The sequence below is a fragment of the Notothenia rossii genome, assembly GCF_949606895.1.
Source record: "Notothenia rossii genome assembly, chromosome: 6".
In the NCBI taxonomy this organism is placed as follows: domain Eukaryota; kingdom Metazoa; phylum Chordata; class Actinopteri; order Perciformes; family Nototheniidae; genus Notothenia; species Notothenia rossii.
This window is the reverse complement of record NC_136909.1, coordinates 45,747,110-45,766,585: the sequence shown is the minus strand read 5'-3', so window position 1 is coordinate 45,766,585 and position 19,476 is coordinate 45,747,110. Positions and strand designations below refer to the sequence as shown.

The 19,476-nt window shown below is 41.2% G+C and overlaps 1 protein-coding gene across 1 annotated transcript; it reads right to left on the bottom strand.

The window, feature by feature from the left end:
- Positions 1 to 13,930: 13,930 nt before the first annotated feature.
- Positions 13,931 to 19,356, bottom strand: mrpl41 (mitochondrial ribosomal protein L41). Its single transcript, XM_079690274.1, has 2 exons — positions 19,201 to 19,356; positions 13,931 to 15,350 (listed from the first exon to the last, which is right to left on the bottom strand). Exon 2 carries the CDS (start codon positions 15,329 to 15,331, stop codon positions 14,924 to 14,926), a length of 408 nt encoding a protein of 135 aa, XP_079546400.1. The 5' UTR covers positions 15,332 to 15,350; positions 19,201 to 19,356; the 3' UTR covers positions 13,931 to 14,923.
- Between the last annotated feature and the right edge of the window lie 120 nt (positions 19,357 to 19,476).

Genomic DNA, 19,476 nt, shown 5'->3' with positions numbered 1-19,476 from the left:
CCTGCCACTCTGATCCACTGACCCCCCCCTCACACACGCATGCACACACACATTCTTACACAAACAGAAAGTCACGATACATGCGGCTTCATTTGCCTAATCCTCCCTCTGGGACTAATTCCGGTGAGAACGCGATCTACTAGGACAGTTCGAGGACTTGGTGTGAAAGTGGCTAATAGTGCTCTAGGACAGACCCGGCGTCATGGGCGGCCCATCCAGGATTTGGGCACGCCCAGGAGAAATCAGGGCTGAATAAAACATTTTAATTTTTGTATTATTATGTTTATTGTTATTGTTTGTAGGGCTTTGTCCTAATATTTATTTTTGTATCAAACTATGTTGAAAGATTAGTTTTAATATAATTTTTTTAATTTCGTTAGGAAATTCTGAAACGCTCACGTTTGCCTGTGTGCTCGCTCAAGTTGGCACAGCATTACAAATGTGCCACAAAACCAACCAATGGACGTATAATAAGACCGTCCACAGCCTGATGGCAACCTAAAACCCCTCTCTTTCCGTATTTCAGATCAAAGATATGATTGGAGACGAAAACAGCCAATCAGAACCCGGTTCGCTGAATTGTCCGTTGACAATTCATGAGCGTCAATTGTTGTTGTGACATCATAAAGTGGCCAAAATCAGATTTTTATATAAATGGATGAGGAGAAACAGTGAGAGAATCTTTTTTCCTGAAACTTTCAGAATCTCTTTACACAGAGGGGGACACATGTTTATGTATAAAATACATGAAAAAGTGGCTTTTGCATAATAGGTGACCTTTAACCCTCCGGTATCATTCGATTGGACTACGCAAATTAGTGATTCGAGACAAAAATGTCCACTGCAAAATACTTTGATAAAAACATTATATTAAAAGGTTTTTTACACACCTTTTTTGGGTTCAATCTTTAAAGCAACTTCTGCCCTAATAGAAAATACCAAAAATGTAATCATTTTCAGGATTTTAACCCTTTAAATGCCCTTTTGAAAACATGAAACCGCAGTTTTTTTTCATCATGAAAACAGAGAAAATTAGTTGTTTTCCAAAAAATACATATCTGGTGACTGGCTCTTTTTTTTTTATAACAGTCTTGGATATGTCAAAGATTAGCAGCAAAATTGATTTTGGTTGATTATTAGTTTTTGCACAAAATCAGATTAAACAAAAAACTCACACATTAGTCATTCGGGACAAAAATGTCCACTTCCAAAAACTGCTCTAAAATGACAACAGATTAATATTTTTAAAAACTTTTTGGGGTTAAATATTTCAATCAACTTCAGTCCTGATAAAAAATACCAAATGTTAACTTATGTTCAGGATTTTAACCCTTTAACTGCCAGTTTGAAAACATGAATTTGCGTTTTCTATGAAAAACATGCACAAAAAGGCAGTTATTTTCCATATAATGAATGTTGGGGGGGTCTGCTTTTTTTTATCACAGTCTTGGATATGTCAAAGATTAGCAACAACATTTATTTTGGTGGATTATTAGTTTTTGCACAGAATCAGATTAAACAAAAAAACTCACACATTAGCCACTCGTGTCCCATCCACTCCCATTATAACCACATCTTTTGATCTCTCCGCCATACCGGTATAAAATCACGCATTTTGTAATGTCAGGGTTTTATATTGGAGGAAAATAGTTCAATTTGTCCTTTTTATTGTATATCACCAGATGTGACATTTTACCATTGAATTACATGCTTGTCATTTCTTTGTTTCTTTGCCTGTTGTATAATGAGGCCCTGCCAGCCATTGGAATACATGTATGCAACTAATATGATGTAGGTGTGTTGGTATGGATGTGGAAGAGTGGTATCGTGTGTGTGTGTGTGTGTGTGTGTGTGTGTGTGTGTGTGTGTGTGTGTGTGTGTGTGTGTGTGTGTGTGTGTGTGTGTGTGTGTGTGTGTGTGTGTGTGTGTGTGTGTGTGTGTGTGTGTGTGTGTGTGTGTGTGTGTGTGTGTGTGTGTGTGTGTGTGTGTGTGTGTGTGTGTGTGTGTGTGTGTGTGTGTGTGTGTGTGTGTGTGTGTGTGTGTGTGTGTGTGTGGACCAGGCCTGGAATTTCGTCATTTTAGGGGCAAGGCCACTTGGCCTTTTGAGTTGTCAATTTTTTAAGGGCACAAAGGCCAAAAGCCAGGGCACCAAGGCCATAAATTAAAACAATGATTTAACATACGATATGAAGTGACTACGATTGTATATGCATTTACAATACTTTTATATATATTTATTAAGCATTCAATGGACACCAAATTGCAATTAAACAAATTCTTTATTAAAACTACCAAGGATTCTTATAGCACAGACATGTTTGGCTCACTGTGAGACTGTGGTAGTGGGCCTACGTCAAGGTGCGTCCTTATTCTGAGTCACTTGAAGATGGAGATGATGACGAGTCAGGGAGATTTGGACTTTTGGGGTTCCTTTGACCATAGGGATGAATATTGGGACTCCTTTTGTTGATGCCAGCTGCCCACCATCTTGCCACAGCTTCATCACTTTGATATTCAGCAGGAGCACAACCCTGGGATTTGATGAGGAGTAGATCTTCAATTGTTGAAGTGTGCAGGCTTAAACGTCAATCGCCCTGCAATCTCTTCATTACTGAGAACTGCCGTTCAACTTGAGAGGTAGAGACAGGAAAAACTAGGACTGTTTGTATTAGGTGCAGCAGATTGGGGTACATTCTTCCCTTCTCCAACAAGAATCTGGACCATAATGGGAGGAAAGTTTCCCTACTATGGTGACGCACAATGTCGTATGTAGACAGTTCAGGCATGCCACAAGACATGTGAATGGGTATTTTGATCGCGTTTTGAAAATTGGGCGATATAAACGAGCAGCAAACTTTGAACTTCCGTCTGCGATCGCCGGTAGTCAAATAAGTCTGCACAGAGGTCTTTGACAGCTAACAACACAGCGCTAACTGCCTAGCACTATATAATAATAAAAAAAGAACACAACTGCAACATAACTCAGGGTTCTTACACCTTTTCCAAAGTCAAATTCAAGCACTGTTCAAGCATTGTCAAGGTGCATTTTCAAGCTTTTCAAGCAGCGTACAGCTGTTGTAAATTACATATTTAAATGCACATATTTATACTCAAATGATTATTTCCCTACCTCACATTAAATCCGATGTTCTTTATGCTATAAACAACCAAATGTGTGTTTCGTAATAGCATTATACATAAGGATGACAAATTAAAGATAAGAAAACAAAGTTTAATATTGTAAAATGAGTGACCCATATCATATATAGTAGACTGGGCATCCCATATAACCTGGCTGAGCCAATATAAAACAATCAGCCAACTAATTTTTCAATAAATTCTTCATTAACATTTTTAACATTTTTGAGGTCCTTTTAGGGTGGCAGTAAACATACGGCTCTCCAAGGTTAGGACAAAACCATTGAAACACAAAGCTGCATGTGCAGAGATCCTCTTTCTGTGTAAGGGTTTTGGAGGTTTCCAGGGAATTTTTTGCAGAATATGAAACTTTTATTGCCAAAATCTCCCGAAAAATACATGTTTGAAGCTTGTAAAGGGAAGATGACAGCTCTCCCTCGCACTAATGCTTTTACGTAGCGATGCTCCCCCCTCCCTCCCGCTGACATTATGAATGTATGGCGTATAGCAGGGGTCGGCAACCTTTTTGATAAAAAATGTTATCAGCGTGCCAACGATCGATAACTATCAACGGGGGGGGGGGGGGGGGTTGAGGAGCTTGACGCTCGTCAACTATCAGCTGGAGGGCGGGGGAGCCTCGCTGCGGGGAAGCAGTGTGTGGACCTGTCAGCGCAACTTACATGATGCCGAATTTAACAAACACATTTAAATAGTTGGTTTAAACGGCATAATAATAAGGACGATCGTCCGTTCTGTGATTCTCCAGAGCACAAATGTTATGATATTAGGGTCATGCAGAGTGAGATGAGATCGCTGTCCCTTTAAGAGAGAGAGAGAGAGGGGTGCGGCTTGTGCATGTGTGTTTTTGAATGGTAGAGCGACAGTGAGGGAACGTGTATATGTTTCTGGAAGTGAAACGCGAAAGCAGAAAAACAGAGGTCTGTGATGTATCTTGTGAAACAGAAGAACAGCTAAATAAATGCAACGTCCTCCCAAGAAGAGCTCGCCTCTCTCCAGTCATTTAAGCTAAAGTGGGTTATTGAACCTGAAGCTTGTTGCTTCTGCCCTCCTCGACTACGGTCTGGGAGCCGACAGGAAAGTTCAACACACAGATGGCCAGTCCGCCCCTTTGTAGCATATTATTTCGATGAGAGATGAGCAGATCGCCACTGGCTTTCAACTAAATACACAGCCACGCAAAATCTGCGGCATTTGTACAGCTCCTTATGGTTACTGCAATTAGTGAAGTGCTTTCCTCCGTGGTGAAACGATCAGCACTGCACCACGGAGGAAAGCGGCAGAAAGTCACCTGGAGTTAAAGAGAGCGGGGCTGCGTTGCGTGCATGGCTTCCTTCTGCAGGTAACGGGGAGACGACCTCTGGCGGCGGTCTCGCGTTCAGGATCCGAAAATTAATTTAAATATTTTGCACACTTATTCCACTTATTCCTAGTGTGCCACTGGTTATGCCAATGCTGGCACGCGTGCCAGGGGTTGCCGACCCCTGGCGTATAGTAATCATAGATAACACGGCAGGGTCCGTTACAGTTTGTTTTCATCTGATTTCAAATAAACAAAGTCTTGGCTTTCAGAATATTAAACTTGTTTCGGCAAATTCAGATGATAAATACAACTTTGAAGCTTGTAACGGCATAATTACAAGCGGAGAACGGAGTAACTTTACGTCAAAGCAGGCATAACAACAGCCGGTGTTTCTCGTGAGTGTTTTCCCCGGGAAACTAACACAATACACACAAACGCAAAAATACACAAACACACAAACACACACTCGCGAGCTTCCCCCAGACCATTAATACAAACTAAAATATGTTTCCTCCGTTAGAAAGCTAGGAATATCCTCTTTCCAACAGTGTATAACTCAAAATGTGTCTTCGGGTCAATGTGACTGATTTCGATGGAGCAAGTTTAGGCACGAAAAATACTACCAGTAGAAATACATTGCTTTTATGTGCTTCATCCTCTGAAAACCACAGGATGGCGACTGTCGCACATACTGACATAGGTACGCTCCTTTTTATTATTGTCACCTGCATAAGCAATAATCCACATCGAGTTCGCTAACGTTACTAGCTTAAACAAACGTAACATGCAACGTTAGCCTAATCCAAAATGCTCTACTACGGCTTACCTTTCATATTGCTCGTCAGCGCAGACTCTCCCATCGCGAATAATTGAAATTCTTTGTGGCAAACTGTGCAGAAGGCGAATCGTTGGGTTGATCCTCGTTTTAGCCACAGCTTGTATTTCTTTTCGGATAGCCAACGCTCGTTAAAACAGCAACCTCCTGGCATACTGTCATTCTCTCATTAGAATGCCCAGGTCACACAAAATAAAACACTTGCAGGTCGCGCGCATAGCGCGGGAAGGCCGGAGCGGAGCTGTTTTATGTAGAAGCGAAGCAACTAAGCGCGCTCCGACTTCTTTATTTTCTTTTAATCTAAAAAGCGAACTATTCAGTCAGACAGCAATTTATTGTAAAAGTAAAGCATTTACAATTTCAAGCACTTTATCTCAAATCCAAGCACCATTCCCAAAATTCAAGCACTTTTCAAGTCATGAAAACACCTCGTAAAAATTCAAGCATTTTCAAGGATTTCAAGCACCCGTACGAGCCCTGATAACTTATCCAAGTAGTAACAAAAACAATTCAAAATATTATAATTATGCATTACCATAAGAGCAAGAAATAGTAATGTTATCCATAAAATTACACTTAAAGCTGGACAAATGAAAAACTTAACGGCAAACAGGATCATCACAAAACCTTACCTCACCTCAGCCTTTTCTTGAGCGGAGAATCAGCTAGCTTGGTCCTAGACCGTCCTACGCACACGGACGCGTGAGGGGGTGGGCGGAGATAGGTCATAGACTGATGTCAACTGTCATCATAGACCGTTCGAGCGGTGCATTCCAGGCTCAAATCAAGCGCACCGCTGATTTTTTTTTCCTCCTTCAAAATATGCTGGTGTTGAAGCCGTGTCAGAAAAGAGGCAGACTGCTAAACCACAAAACTTAGTCAGAGAGGGCATCAAGGCCACTGTGGCCTTATGGCAGATATCATTTTTAAGGGCACAAGGCCAAAGTGGGAGGGCCATGGCCCTCGTGGCCCTCGTGAAATTCCTGCCCTGGTGTGGACACAACAATATACAGTAGATTTGGTTTACAGCAAGTCACAGTTTTCGCCTCATATCTTTCTTTCTTTTTCTCTCACTCCATCATTCCCAAACTCATACACACTCGTACATATTAAACCTCCTTATACCTTGTGTGTGTGTGAGTGATTGTGTGTGAGAATGAGACAGGACTAAGTGTGCTCTCATGGCGTTTTGTTTTTCATTTGTGCTGTTTCATGTGTCTTAGAGGTAAACAGACGTATGATCTTGACCCAGCTTGACCTCGATGTTTTGAATTGTTTGGAACTTCAAAGTCCTTTTTGATAATGTCTCTTTAGCAAACAGACATACACAGCGATGCATACACTCCTTGAAGTAAATAAAAACACCTGGCTGCAAAGCCAAAACTTCAAATATGTGTAGTTTGGCTGGATAGTCATTTCATTCCTGTAATATGCAACAAGCAGTAAGATGAAGAGGAGCTTCTCTGTGGGACAAGAGGTCTCATGCAGCCCGTAACTTCAGCTGCAGGACTCATCCTCTGAAACAGAAACACCCTGAGAAGGAGAATCTGTTGCGGATCTGCCTGAACTGTGCTTGAAAGGAGTCAGCACAAGGATAACAATTTTTTTTGCCAAACAGTTCGTTTATCGGATGGGGGCAGAGAAGAAGGAACAATTCTGCCCCGAATCCCACGTTGATACAGAGGAATCGGTGAGGTCCTTTGCTGAGGAGGTTGAGGAGCTGCAGAGGAGCTGCAGAGGAGCTGCTGAGGAGCTGCAGAGGAGCTGCAGAGGAGCTGCAAAGGAGCTGCAGAGGAGCTGCTGAGGAGCTGCTGAGGAGCTGCTGAGGAACAACACGATGGTGATGAGGTTGAGATGTATGAAGGACTACAAAACCTTTTAGATGGAAAAAGCCTGATGTTCACTAAAGTGCTTAGTGATCTCCTCCTCAATCACACCACAAAGAGGATGATGGCACCAGACATTGCCCCAGGAGTAACAAGAATATTCGTTGCGCCACCACGTGAAGCCATGCTTAGAGAAATAATCAGATGTTTGTGGTGGAGTCTGATTGTTCTTCGTCTGACCCTTCCCCTGAAAGTGGAGAGGACACGGAGGATCCCATCCCGTAGCTGTGCTACATTCCTCTGCACTATCCTATCCAATGTTTGCTCAAACATCTGTGGCATCAACATCCCTCCAGTTTGCCACCGAACAGGTGTGTCATGTTGACAATACTGCTGATGATCTCAGGGGTAAAGAATAAATCAAAGAAGGATTCCACGTCATTAATTCTTATTTGTGCCACTCGTAATGGCATAACGTGTGGGCCCTGAAACCAAACCTCTGGCAGCAGGAATGTAGCGAGGCGTTTCCTTGTGAGAGGGAAACCAGATTTGAAAATGTTTTGATGTCCACCCACTGCCATGATGGACACGATCCTACAGATAGGATAGTGCAGAGGCATGTAGCGCAGCTACGGGATGGGATCCTCTGTGTCCTCTCCACTTTCAGGGGAAGGGTCGGATGAAGAAGGATCAGACTCCACTACAAACTCCACATCAGATTCTCCTTCTCATGTTTGGCAAAAATGTGTTTTATCTTTGTGCTGACTCCTTTCAAGCACAGGCAGATCCACACCAGATTCTCATTCTCAGGGTGTTTCTGTTTCAGAGGATGAGTCCTGCAGCTGAAGTTACGGGCTGCATGAGACCTCTTGTCCCACAGAGAAGTTCCTCTTCATCTTACTGCTTGCTTGTTGCGTATCACAGGAATGAAATGAGCATCCAGCCAAACTACACATATTTGAAGCTTTGGCTTTGCAGCCAGGTGTTTTTATTTACTTCAAGGAGTGTATGTATGGCTGTGTATGTCTGTTTGACATTATCAAAGGACTTTGAAGTTCCAAACAATTCAAAACATCAAGGTCAAGCTGGGTCAATATCATACATCTGTTTACCTCTAAGACACATGAAACAGCACAAATGAAAAACAAAACGCCATGAGAGCACACTTAGTCCTGTCTCATTCTCACACACAATCACTCACACACACAAGGTATAAGGAGGTTTAATATCTAAGAGTGTGTATGAGTTTGGGAATGAGGGGGTGAGAGAAAAAGAGAGAGAGAGAAAGAAAGAAAGATATCAGGCGAGAACTGCGACTTGCTGTAAACCAAATTTACTGTATATTGTTGTCTCTGTACACACACACTTTACACCCAAACACACACACACAAAAACACACACATTTCTCAGCTGATACCACTCTTCCACATCCATACCAACACACCTAAATCATATTAGTTGTATACATGTATTCCAATGACTGTCAGGGCCCCATTATACAACAGGCAAAGAAACCAAGAAATTACAAGCATGTAAGATTTCACATCTGGTGATATACAGTAAAAAGGAAAATTGAATTATTTTAACAAAATCAATGTTGTTGCTAATCTTTGACATATCCAAGACTGAGATTAAAAAAAAAAGCAGACCCCCCCCAACATTCATTATATGGAAAATAACTGCCTTTTTGTGCATGTTTTTCATAGAAAACGCAAATTCATGTTTTCAAACTGGCAGTTAAAGGGTTAAAATCCTGAAAATAAGTTAACATTTGGTATTTTTGATCAGGACTGAAGTTGATTGAAAGATTTAACCCCAAAAAGTTTTTTAAAATATTAATCTGTTGTCATTTTAGAGCAGTTTTTCGAAGTGGACATTTTGGTCCCGAATGACTAATGTGTGAGTTTTTTGTTTAATCTGATTTTGTGCAAAAACTAATAATGCAAAAAAATCAATGTTGTTGTTAATCTTTGACATATCCAAGACTGTGATAAAAAAAAAAGAGCCAGTCACCAGATATGTATTTTTTGGAAAATAATTCATTTTCTCTGTTTTCATCATGAAAAAAAACTGCGGTTTCATGTTTTCAAAATGGCATTTAAAGGGTTAAAATCCTGAAAATTATTACATGTTTGGTATTTTCTATTAGGGCGGAAGTTGCTTTAAATATTGAACCCAAAAAAGTTGTGAAAAAAAACTTTTAATATAGTGTTTTTATCAAAGTATTTTGCAGTGGACATTTTTGTCTCGAATGACTAATTTGTGTAGTCGATTTGTTACACAGTGAATTAAAGACCGATTTGTAAAATTGAAATTGGAATTCCAAAATAGATCGAGAAAATAGCCTTGTTACAAAAAAAATTAGGCCATTTGCAACAACACAACCAAAGTTATTAGAAAAATGAAAAGTGAAAAATGACCCATATGGACAAAAACATCCACAGTGATACCGGAGGGTTAAATAAAATGTTCATAATAATTACTGCAAAATCTTAACAATTACACTAGATCAGGGATCACCAACTACATTTGTCCAAGGGCCAAAATGTATCCAATAGACACTATCGCGGGCCAGCGATGCTAGTAATAACTAGCCACAATGCTAGTGGAGCACGCTCAGGTACTGCGGACCGCATAAAGCTTAGCAGACTCTTCAGGCTAACGAAGGATCACTTCTAGGCAGGGTTGGGAAGGTTACTTTGTAAATGTAATCAGTTACTGAGTACTGAATACATGCTCTGAAAGTAATCAGAATACAGTTAGTTACGTATTCAGATTACTTTTAGAATACTTTTGGAATACTTTATTTTTCCATAACAGATGGGTGTCTGGTGCACAGGAGACACTTATTTGACCGTTTTAATGGCTTATCAAGAACTCAAACACAACATCTTGGTGTCATTCTGGACAGCTCCCTCTCATCTGCACCCCACATAAAAAACATCACCCGGACTGCATTCTTTGTACTGTCTTAAAACCTTTCCTTGGAATATGTAATGAATTGTAAGGTGTCCTTGGGTTCTTTGAAAGGCGCCCCTAAATAGAATGAATTATCATTATTATGTATTATCTGAAACGATGTAATAATTTAAAAAACTTTTTCCAGTCACTTGCCCCATGCATTCAGCAGCAGCAGCAGGCCATTCACTTTGATTTGATCCCGTTATGAAATGTCATCATTTCGACAATAAATAAATGCTACATAAACGTTATCTTGCACATTTTATCTAACCATCTCCGTTTCTAACTTTCAATATATTTTAAAAGAGATCTCTCTCTCATCTGCATGCGGGGGCGGGGCCTCACAGACACGCTGCATCTCTCTCTCGCTCACAGACATGCTGCAGCGCTGTGCAGTGTGCACACAGTTCTGCCAGTAATGAATATTAGATTTTGTGAGAAAACTTTTCCACCAATAATTCCAATAAGTATTCCAAAATGTATTCACTTCAGGTTTACGAAAGTTACTGTAATCAGATTACTCGTTTTTCAAATGTAACGCCAGCTGAATACAGTTAGCTTACTTGATTTTTGTATTCTGATTACGTAATGCCGTTACATATATTCCGTTACAACCCAACCCTGCTTCTAGGCTACTGTCCCGCAGCTCCTGCCTCTCTGTTGGACTCTGTCGCAGCGGGGCTGCTGCTGTGGAGCGCACAAAGAAGACTGTTCACAACAAAGGATAACTTCTTCTTCAAGGCAGGGAAGGTTTCGCACTAGGCAGTCTACTGTCCCGCAGCTGCTGCCTCTCTGTTGGACTCTGGTACTGCACCTTACTCACGAGACGTTGTAAAAAAAAAATGGGCGGGGGGCGAACGCAGTAACCACTCCGCCAACGCCACAGTCACCCAAGTCGCACGGGCCGGATGAGAATGTCTGGCGGGCCGGATGTGGCCCGCGGGCCGCCAGTTGGTGGTCACTGCAATAGATGATAAATTCAGAGGAAAATACATTTGTGCAATTTCTGTCTACCAAAAAGATGTTCAGTGTATATGTTCAAGCTATGTCGAGCCTAAAGCCAGAGTTTTCCGTACTTGGAAGGTGGCCCTCTTTTAACCTGGCTAGATCGCCATGGCATCTTATGCTGCTGAAAGAACCTGCTCCGGACCAGGTTATGTTCAGAGTTTAGGCTTAAAATCAGCAAATGGCACTGTTCACTAACTAGTATCATGTTTCAATAGCCCAACTTTATATTCAATCTATGAGTGGTAAAGGTTATCAGATGATGTATGTAAAATGTGGATTACTAACAAACAACCCAGGTGCTGTGCACATTAAAACACTGGATCCAGCAGGCCGTTTAACATTTTTATTTCACTATCTGGTGGTTTGGTGGCGGTTATATTACCAGTCTTATCATAAAGGCAAAAATAAGGTTGACTATTTACTTATATCATGTAATGCATCCACAGGATTAACTGCTCACTTTCCTTCAACGTATGTTTAAATCAAAAGGAATCTAATTGGTTGATAAACACAAACTGTTAACTTTAAACTAAACATTGAATATCAAATAGTAACAAACAATTGGAAATTCATGTGCCACTTTTAGTGCTTTGTTCTGCAGTCTCTGGAGGGGAGGAAGGGAGTGACCGGCCTGAAAGGCGAGTTTTATAGGCTTTGGTAGGGTAGTGGTCTACACGTGATTGGCTCTAGTGATTCAGGTAGTGAGGAGACTTGGGATTTTTAACAAGCGGCGATCAATCCCTTTCATGCGGTTCATGATTCAAATCATGCACCAAATGCCCCTTTTTCTGTGAGTGTGCACACAGCCTGAAGAGGAAAGCCCAAGTTCACAAAGAGAGTTGATAACCAGCTTTGTAGAACCTGTTATCTCTCATCAGGAGTTTTAGTTTTGTCGAGCCAGCTAAGTCAAAGAAACCCTTAATCTGTTGAATTTGCTTCCTAGTATACCCCCCTGAATCTTAATTACAGAATGAACAGAGATCCATTAGGTGGTATTATACACTGGGGAACTGTCAGTGGACCTGAGACATTATATACAAAGTTATGTATTGTGGTTGAAATGGAGCCTTTCAGAACACCTAATAGCGAGCAGTTTATGTATACCAACAAATGTTAAGCTAAATTGAAGGCATTTGATTCAACTTAAGGGAGAACCGATACTGAATAGAAGCTTTAAATGTACAACAAATAAATTGTCAGCACAGCCCTGAATTCTTCCTATCAAACCATCAGTGTGTTCATGTCATTCTCCAGAGGCCAGTGGAGGAGCATGTCCTGTGGTAGCCTCCTACATACTCCACAACTCTCTGGCGTACGGAGCCGACTGGTCCCACTTGTCCCTGGAGGAAGCGGCCCCAGGCTCCCCTGTCGCTGCAGAACCCAAGGAAAGCCTCACAGAGAGCGGAGGGCACTTGAGGATTCAGTATGAATCTCCCACAGCCAGCTTTGATACTTCCTTGGAGGACGATGCAGGACGATACATCCCAGAGAGCATTGGTGCGCCCGCTGTAGCTCCTGTCTTCAGCTCTAAAGAGGACGCCCCTTCACTGTCCTGTCTGCTGGCCAGCTGCTCTTTCTATGACCACATGCTCCATGTGTGGCGCTGGGACTGGACTCCAGAGGAGGCTCAACAGGAACCAGAACAATGCTGACCCGGCTGGAGCTCTGGGTGCATTGACACTAAAGAAATATCTTCTACTTATGTACCCAAGTAATGCAGGATGCACAGCCCCACTACATCACACAATTTAACATATCAAGGATAAGTAAACCCTGTATTCAAGACACTTGATTGTTATAATAAAACTTTGATTTAAACAAATTGCTTATAATCCCTATAAATGCGGCTATTCATTGTGTAAAAGAAATGTTAGCAAAAACGCCGCGAAGACTAGCATGAAAAGTAATGCGAGGCATCTGCTGCTTCCCAGAAATCTGAGCTGGTGATTTTCAAAACCATGACCAGGGGCCTCATTTATAAACGGTGCGTACGCCCAAAAGATGGCGCATGCCAGACAGTTTCTAAGCAATGTTTGCGATTTATAAAAAACAAACTTGACTGGAAAATGTGCGGTCCTCCACGCAAACTCTAACCGATGCGTACGCACTAAGCACAAAAACGGGAGGGACGAGAAATTGCGACACCGTTAGCAGAAGGAAGAATGGAGAGAAATATGTGGAAATAATACCATAAATAAAATGTTACCTCATTTATCATATATGAAGAATTCATTTGCAAACATTGATTAAAGCCAATCTTAAAATGATTAAACAAACGCCTGTTTGAGACTCCTCAGTGCACACAAACACATAATTCGGAGAATTAAATATATACGGATATGTTATTTAAAACCACCTTGAATATGTTGTGTTAATGTTATGACATGTATTCTCATAAATGATGCGGTATGCTGAAGGACAGAATTACGTTTAAACTGAGGCCGTTTAGTATTTCTATAGTTTGTAGATACGAGCATTTTTTTTTTTATACAATCATGTTTTATGCCGCTCATAAAACACAGGAGGTATGGAAACTAAGAACACCATATATTTGGTAGATTTGGCAGCTGATATAACACATTTGTTTTATTTCATTGAAGTGGTGGATAGAGTTGCTGCGGGGGGGTTGAGACGCACAGGCTGCAGTGGAGACGCTGCGTACAGCTGATTGACAGCTGGAAAACAAACCACCACATAAAAAAATAAAAATTAATTGACACTGCCTGAGGAAGGTTATGTGTATTTTGTCATTAATTTTTTTCGGACCACTTATTTATTTTGGTGACGAGCAGACCTCCATGCTGCTAATCTGGTTCAAACTGAATCCACCTAACGATGTGATTTGTCTCCACCTCCCCAAAAGAACCAAAATCTGTGTGAAATGTGTTTTTTTTTAGCTGTTCTGCCGTCATTTCCTGCAATCTTCTTCCTGTAGTCACTAAAAAATGAATATTAATACGGGGCGTTTCTTTGACTATTGGCAAATACGGGCGTTACGTGATGCCCGCAAAATCTGCGCCGCATTTCGAGTTCATTGTGATTTATAAAGGGAAACCGGCGTAGGACGTGCGTGTGCAGTGTTTTACATATCGGAATATTTGTGTGCGTATTTATTTGCTTTGTCCTTCCCACGCAAAGTTTTATAAATGAGGCCCCAGGGCCAGCCTGTGGCATAGACAGTGTAAGCAAATGCTAAGGGAGCATCCATCCACCAGGGGCACCAAATGGGGGGGGGGGAATGAAAAAAAAAGGAATTCAAAATATAACTTATACAATTTTCTTTGCTAATACTAGTTGTAATAGGAATTGGACGAATAACGAACAAATTCAGAACTAGGTCTACATTGTTTAAAGCGATCGTACGCAGAGCGGTCAGTGTTTGGCTTGAACTTATTTGATCAGTGGTTCTGTAAAAATGAAAATTGTGACACATTACCAATCACACACAGCATGTCCTTCTGTTATGACAGTACAAAATAAAAACTTTTAGAAGCCATTTTAATTGCAGTCATTACACTTTCTGACAAATAAAGTTGCATTGACAAGATAAGGTTCACTGTGCATGTATAAACTTTGCCACCGAGTGAAAAGGTCTTTGAAATCAAGGGGTTCTGAACAAAGTGAAAAATAACTATAAGGAAATTACTGATGCAACTCTGCAGTATGGGTCATAGACGTACAGGTTTTATTTTTGCCAGATGTCAACCACTTGCATGACATACTTTTTCTAAACACAGACAGACCCATGTGTGATAATTTTCCTGAAAGTGTCACACCAGTTGTCAACCGCTTTCAGTCTGATCACATTTCTTTGTCAAAGATCTGCATGCATCTTTACCGGACATAGTTCTTTGGAAACAGCTTGAAGAGCTTCCCCTCCTGCTTGGGATTAAATCCATATTTCTCCAGCTGTTCTTTGCTGAAAGTCCCATCTTTATAGTCTTTCTTGATCTGAGGGGCCACTACTTCAGCAAACACACTCTCTGCTGAGAGGGGGGGCTCCACTCCTCGAGGAGAGCGATATGAGACATAGGGTTTAAGTTTGAAGTCTTCCAAGATTGGCACAACAAACTCAGGAATCATGGTCCGTATGGACAGAAACTTCCTGCTGGACAGCCTCAGCCCAGTGGGCCTTGCACCCCTGCCTTTGTTATGAGTCCTTGATCCACGTTTGCTTGTAAACTCAGCCATTCTGTCCGCTCCTCTCACCAGACCCCTCACCAACGTGGATAACACCCCCATGGTTCCACAGCGTTTCCTCCTTTAAAAGACGGAGAAAAGGAGAAGACATGTTGTTTGACACATGTATTCTAGGGACAGTGGTGTAATGTCTTGAAGAACATTTACTCAAGTATTGTAATTAAGTACGATTCTGGGATACTTCTACTTCAGTATTTGTATTGTATGCTTCTTTATGCTTTTACTCCACTCAAATTTGGAGGCCAATACTTCACTTTTTACTCCACTACATTTATTTGACAAAATGAGTTAATAGTCACTCTACAGATTCAGATTATTAGCTGAAACTAAATATATTATGTAGGTATTTTTAGAAATGTTAACTATTATTCCTTGGGATTGTGAGAAACAGCATTGTCATCTCCCTGCCTGTATCGCATACAGAAGATTGACAATAAGTTGACTTTGACTGACTAAATACGCTAATAAATAATATATAAAAGGTTAACATATCCAGCAGCTATACATAAAGAAATTAAAAGTAATTCCCCCGTTACCAGCTGTGATGAACACATTAATACATCAAAAAGAAATCCAGTAATGATATCATTCTAATATGGGACATTAAACACAATAGTTATTTTTACATTTGGTACTTTAAGTATATTTTGATGTACTACAGTTCAGAGGTACATGGTGTACTTTTACTCCACTACATTTAATACCTTTAGTTACTTTACAGATCTGGATGAATGATGTGAAATATAATCAAGTGTTAAATCAGACTTTAGTTCCACCTGGAGTAAATTCACAAGCTACCCTGCAGTATACAAAGTTATTCAAACTAGCTGCACCTTTACCAGCTTTGAGAACACTTTAATGATCAATCATTATAAAACATATCATATTATTCTGAAATGGACCAATCTGCACAATGACTACTTTTACTGTCGCTACTTTCCCTATATTTTGATGATAATACTTTTCTACAAGTAACATTTTGAATGCAGGACTTTTACTGTAACACAGTATTTCTACACTCTGGTACTTCTTTTACTAAAGTACAAGATATGAGTAGGCCTACTTCTAGTTGTACTCAAGTACAAGATCTGAGTGCTTCTACTTTTACTCAAGTACAAGATCTGAGTGCTTCTACCTCTGTTTATAGCCTATGAAAAAAACTACTAGAAAACGAAGAATAAAGCTAACATTAGCAGATAGTGACAATGTATGCTAGTTAGCTAGCTCAACGATTCCTTAAATAATATTGCGACAGAAAACCTCTTTACTGCTCTGCCGCTCCGACAGGGAGCTCTGCTCTGAACACCTGAACTGTTCTAACAGCTGTTCACCAGCGGCCCAGTCTGTGACACAGTGACTCCGGACCGCACAGTTACAGCCCGTCCACACAGCAGCGTTAAAAAAAATCTTGAAAATCAAATCTTGGAGGTCGGCGTTTCTGAAAGCTTGGGGATTTTTTGCGAGCAACGCGACCAACAACCAATCACATGAATATCCCGCCCCCGACATACAAAGCAAAAAAATCCCGGGTTTCACCCACTGTCTCCGCCACCTCCCTCCATGCCTGGTTCCTCCAGTTTGTATTCCGGTAAATAGTTACTGGTCGTAAAGAACCGGGTGATTTGCTACCGTAATTTCTCGTTTGGAATATGAGGAAATGACATCGTATGTCTCTCCCAGCTTACACGCGGTTTGATTGGCTAGCGCTTGTACTGTCAGATTTGCATAAACGGGATTTGATTGGCTGACGCTTCCACCTCAGCTTCAAAAGTTGAACATTGCTCAACTTTGAATCCTGAAAATCCTGGAAATCTTCGCTTTGCTTCCCCACAATACAGTTCGGCGAAAAGCGAGGCAACGTGATGTCACCCCATTCAAAGTGAATGGGCAGAAGCTTTGGAAGACTTTTTAACGCTGCTGTGTGGACGGGCCGTTACTGTTAACGAACGCACCGTAGGTAATGTAGCTGCTGAAGTTAGACCCTCATCGCGGAGCAGCAGAGCCGACAGACAGGAAGATTCGACCACACAGCTCGCGCTTCATTATAATATATTTAAAAATAACACCATGTGCGTCAAGATGGCACATAACAGCTCGCGGCCGGAGATTACTCCGGGTCCCAGACAAGCCCCCAGTGCCAAACTCTGTGCCCAACATTCGTTATGTCCAAACGGCGGTACTGCAACTTTCATATCAGTCCGTGATGTCACAGTGCCGCGTCCTAAACCCCGAAAGTAAGCTGTGCATGTCTACCCTACTTTTATAATTTTCAAATCAGAAATCTATCGATTAGGTTTATGATTCGGAAATTATAAAAGTAGGGTAGACATGTGGAGATTATCCGACTGAACAAAACGTGATCCGTCTCTTGAATGTGTGTCAACCACAGATTTTATTTCGAGCTATTTTCCAAAATCCTATGGAGAAATTGCATTGCTTTTTTGTCGATGGAACCCATGCGCAGCTTTCTTCCGGGTTTTAGGACGCGTCACTGTGGCACCCTATTGACTAACATGGGGAAAGAGACGTCTGTAAATCAGCGGATATTTTTTTTTAACTAAATAAACTACCCAGTATGAACTATTTTATAGCCCTTATTAGAATCATTAGGTCCTTAAAGTTTTAAAATGCACTAAAAGCCAAATCTAGATTTATTTTCTCTCCATTCATTAGTGAGCCGAGAGTGGGAGCTTGGGGGGCGGGGCTTAAGGGGCAACTCAACTGCACATGCTCTAGCCAGGAATGAAGGGTAATCTGTGACGTTTCGCTCTCTCAAAAGTTGGGCCATTTTGCCTTCATGTGCCAATGAGCAGCTCTCATAGGAAAGAACGAGACCCTGGCCATTTCACAGGGTGTTTCTCAATGCTGAGTAAAGCTGCTCCAGAGCCACTATTTCAAGCATACTACGTCATTGAGTGCCGCCGAAGGACTGTTCCACTGTCCAGCATACTTGGAATTCTACCGAGCCTGGCGTACTTCGTAGCAAGAAATTTCAAGGCTGCACTTGTGTAGACTCTGCGGTCTTAAAATCCCCACAATGCTTTGCGCACAGACCAATTTCCCCAAATCTGTGGTGGAAAATGTAAGGTATGACGCACACCTGCACACTCGGAAGACATGTGCCACCAAGCAAGCGTACTCGACATTGAGAAACACCCTCAATGTCGAGAAAAGCCGCTGCAGAGCCACTATTTCAAGTATACTACGTCATCGAGTGGTACCGAATGCTGGGCATTTAAACAGTCCCTCGGCGCCACTCGATGACTTAGTATACTTGAAATAGTGGCTCTGCAGCAGCTTTACTCGACATTGAGAAACGGCCCCTGCTTCCCACGCTGTATACAGTTCTTAGTATACATCCATGGTCCCAGACCCCCCCATAGGCCTACCCCAAACATATTTTTATTGCAGATCTACACGAATCACACAAACAACCTATTTTGGATTCAAAACGGCGAATTTGGCCGAAAGGTGACAAGTTTGCATCCCTGATCTGAGTACTTCTAACACCAATGTCTAGGGAAGTACACAACTATAAGAAACCCCAGCTTGAACATTACTTTTTTTTTAAAGAAATGCTAACATCCATTTGTTAACATTCAAAGTATGAAATAAACCATTTGAATAACATTACATGTTTCCACATGCAGTAAAATGCCTTCTGGTGACATATCTATTGCTAGGTCTGAGGAAAAACACAGAAAGTGTTGCATTTTCTGTAGTGAATTCATTAGCTAGCTAGCTAGCTAGCTATCGATGACATGCGAGCTAGCTTATTGCAGTTAGTAGCATCTTCTGGCAAACTACAGTTTCTAATGTTATTACACGAAAACATGTGTTTCCGTTCAGTTAAATGTCATAATGTTCTCTCTATACGCTCATAAATGATGGAAAAATTCGACTCCTCTCACCTTGAGCCCACTGTTTGTCCAACACAAGCAATGTGCTAGCACTCACTGCCCAATGAAATGCTCAGTGATTGGTCCAAAAGTAACACCATTCACCAATCACAATCCGAGATACAAGAACTGGAATGTCAATGATTGTAATGCATCAAGGTAACCAGAGTTACCTGGAAGACCGACAGCTAGCCCTTCAAAATAAATGCTAAGAATGCAAAACAGTATCTGCAGAGTGTATCTAATTTATTGGCAATGTTTTCCTGATTTATGGATATACTGTGTAAT